Here is a 1329-nt window from a genome sequence, read left to right as displayed (position 1 = left end):
CCTCCATTTATACCAGAAGCGGAAGAAGCTCGAGAAGAATATTGTGGTCTCGTTGATAATCCGGAATTGTCCAGAAATGAATTAAACGATATGATCAAAAAAATGGGGAGCAAAATATGGAGTTTTGGTCAGTATTGGATAAGTTAATCTTTACGGGCTACTTTGTTTTATTTACTTTTTTTTTCTAGTTAAAATGAAGTGAAGGAATGACTGCTTTGGGTAATATTCCATGATGATTACATTAATTACTCCATGAAGAGAAATCATGAAAAGTGCTCATGTCACATTGTGACAACCTTACTATAATGATTAGCTAACAAATCGCTTAACATTTACATAAGGTGAAAGAAATCAATTATCTGGTTCATTTTTCGAAATAGTATCCATTGATGGTGGTAAAGAGAATTGAAACGGAATAGATATAATTTGGAATTTCATCAAAACATTTATTTAAAAATCTGATAGGCTTACTTAGACTACTAGCAATGTATTACTAGCAAGCCTTGCTGATTTTGCAAATAAATAAATAAGGAAATTAAATGAAAAATAAGTTAAAATTTATTATGAAAACTTGATGAAGTTCCAGAAAACATTGATAAATTACAGGATCAATATGAAGAATACCTTGAGGAAGAGATGCGATACGAAAATATGTCTTACGAAATATTCAAAGAAAAAGTTATCAATTCATCCAAAAGTGAACGAGTCAAGGAAGTTGCTCTTGGAATAATAAAACTGACAGCTGATGGAAATGTTTCGCAAAATATGGTTGCCAGTAAAATAGATGAGGTAATGGATGAATTGGACCAGACAGAATGGAACGAATTTGTTGAAGTATTGATGATGTTAGGTGAACAAATGATTGTCGAAGTGCTTGAAAATGATAATGATGGTATTGGAAAAGAAAATGATACTGAAAAAGACAACGATAAGATATTGATCGTAAATTAACAAAAAAAAAAAAATTAAAGATTTTTTCGGTCAAAATTTGGTAATTCTCCCTTATGAACGATATACCAGCTACGTAAATAAATTTACTTTTTCAATTGTATCCGAAAATCAATCTATAATCTTTGTGACTATCCTTATCAGTTCCTATTGGCCTTCCATATATATATATCTTGCAATAAATAGCAAAATCTATAGTTTTTGTTATATTAATTCATTTAACATCAAGTAAAAAGTAACGAAATACTGTATACTGTGTAAAATATGTGTGTATTAAATGTGTGTTATATGTGTATTAAAATTCACACGGCATGTGTTGTATCTATATTTTCATGTAAATAAAGCTTGCAACTGCAGAATTGAAGGCATAATTTGTGCTTA

At 29.7% G+C, this 1329-nt stretch overlaps 1 protein-coding gene across 2 annotated transcripts; it reads left to right on the top strand.

Moving 5' to 3' along the window:
- LOAG_15696 lies at positions 1 to 1318 on the top strand (the record flags this gene model as incomplete). Of its 2 annotated transcripts, none has more annotated exons than XM_003151185.2 (2): positions 1 to 127; positions 607 to 1318. In XM_003151185.2, exon 2 carries the CDS (start codon positions 637 to 639, stop codon positions 949 to 951), a length of 315 nt encoding a protein of 104 aa, XP_003151233.1. In that variant the 5' UTR covers positions 1 to 127; positions 607 to 636. The 2 variants fall into 2 exon arrangements, with proteins under 2 accessions (XP_003151233.1, XP_020304545.1); XM_020448962.1 differs by having other exon boundaries at positions 79 to 142; positions 607 to 951.
- Between the last annotated feature and the right edge of the window lie 11 nt (positions 1319 to 1329).

The sequence above is a fragment of the Loa loa genome, assembly GCF_000183805.2.
Source record: "Loa loa unplaced genomic scaffold supercont3.840, whole genome shotgun sequence".
Classification (NCBI taxonomy): domain Eukaryota; kingdom Metazoa; phylum Nematoda; class Chromadorea; order Rhabditida; family Onchocercidae; genus Loa; species Loa loa.
This window is presented reverse-complemented; position numbering and strand designations above follow the sequence as displayed.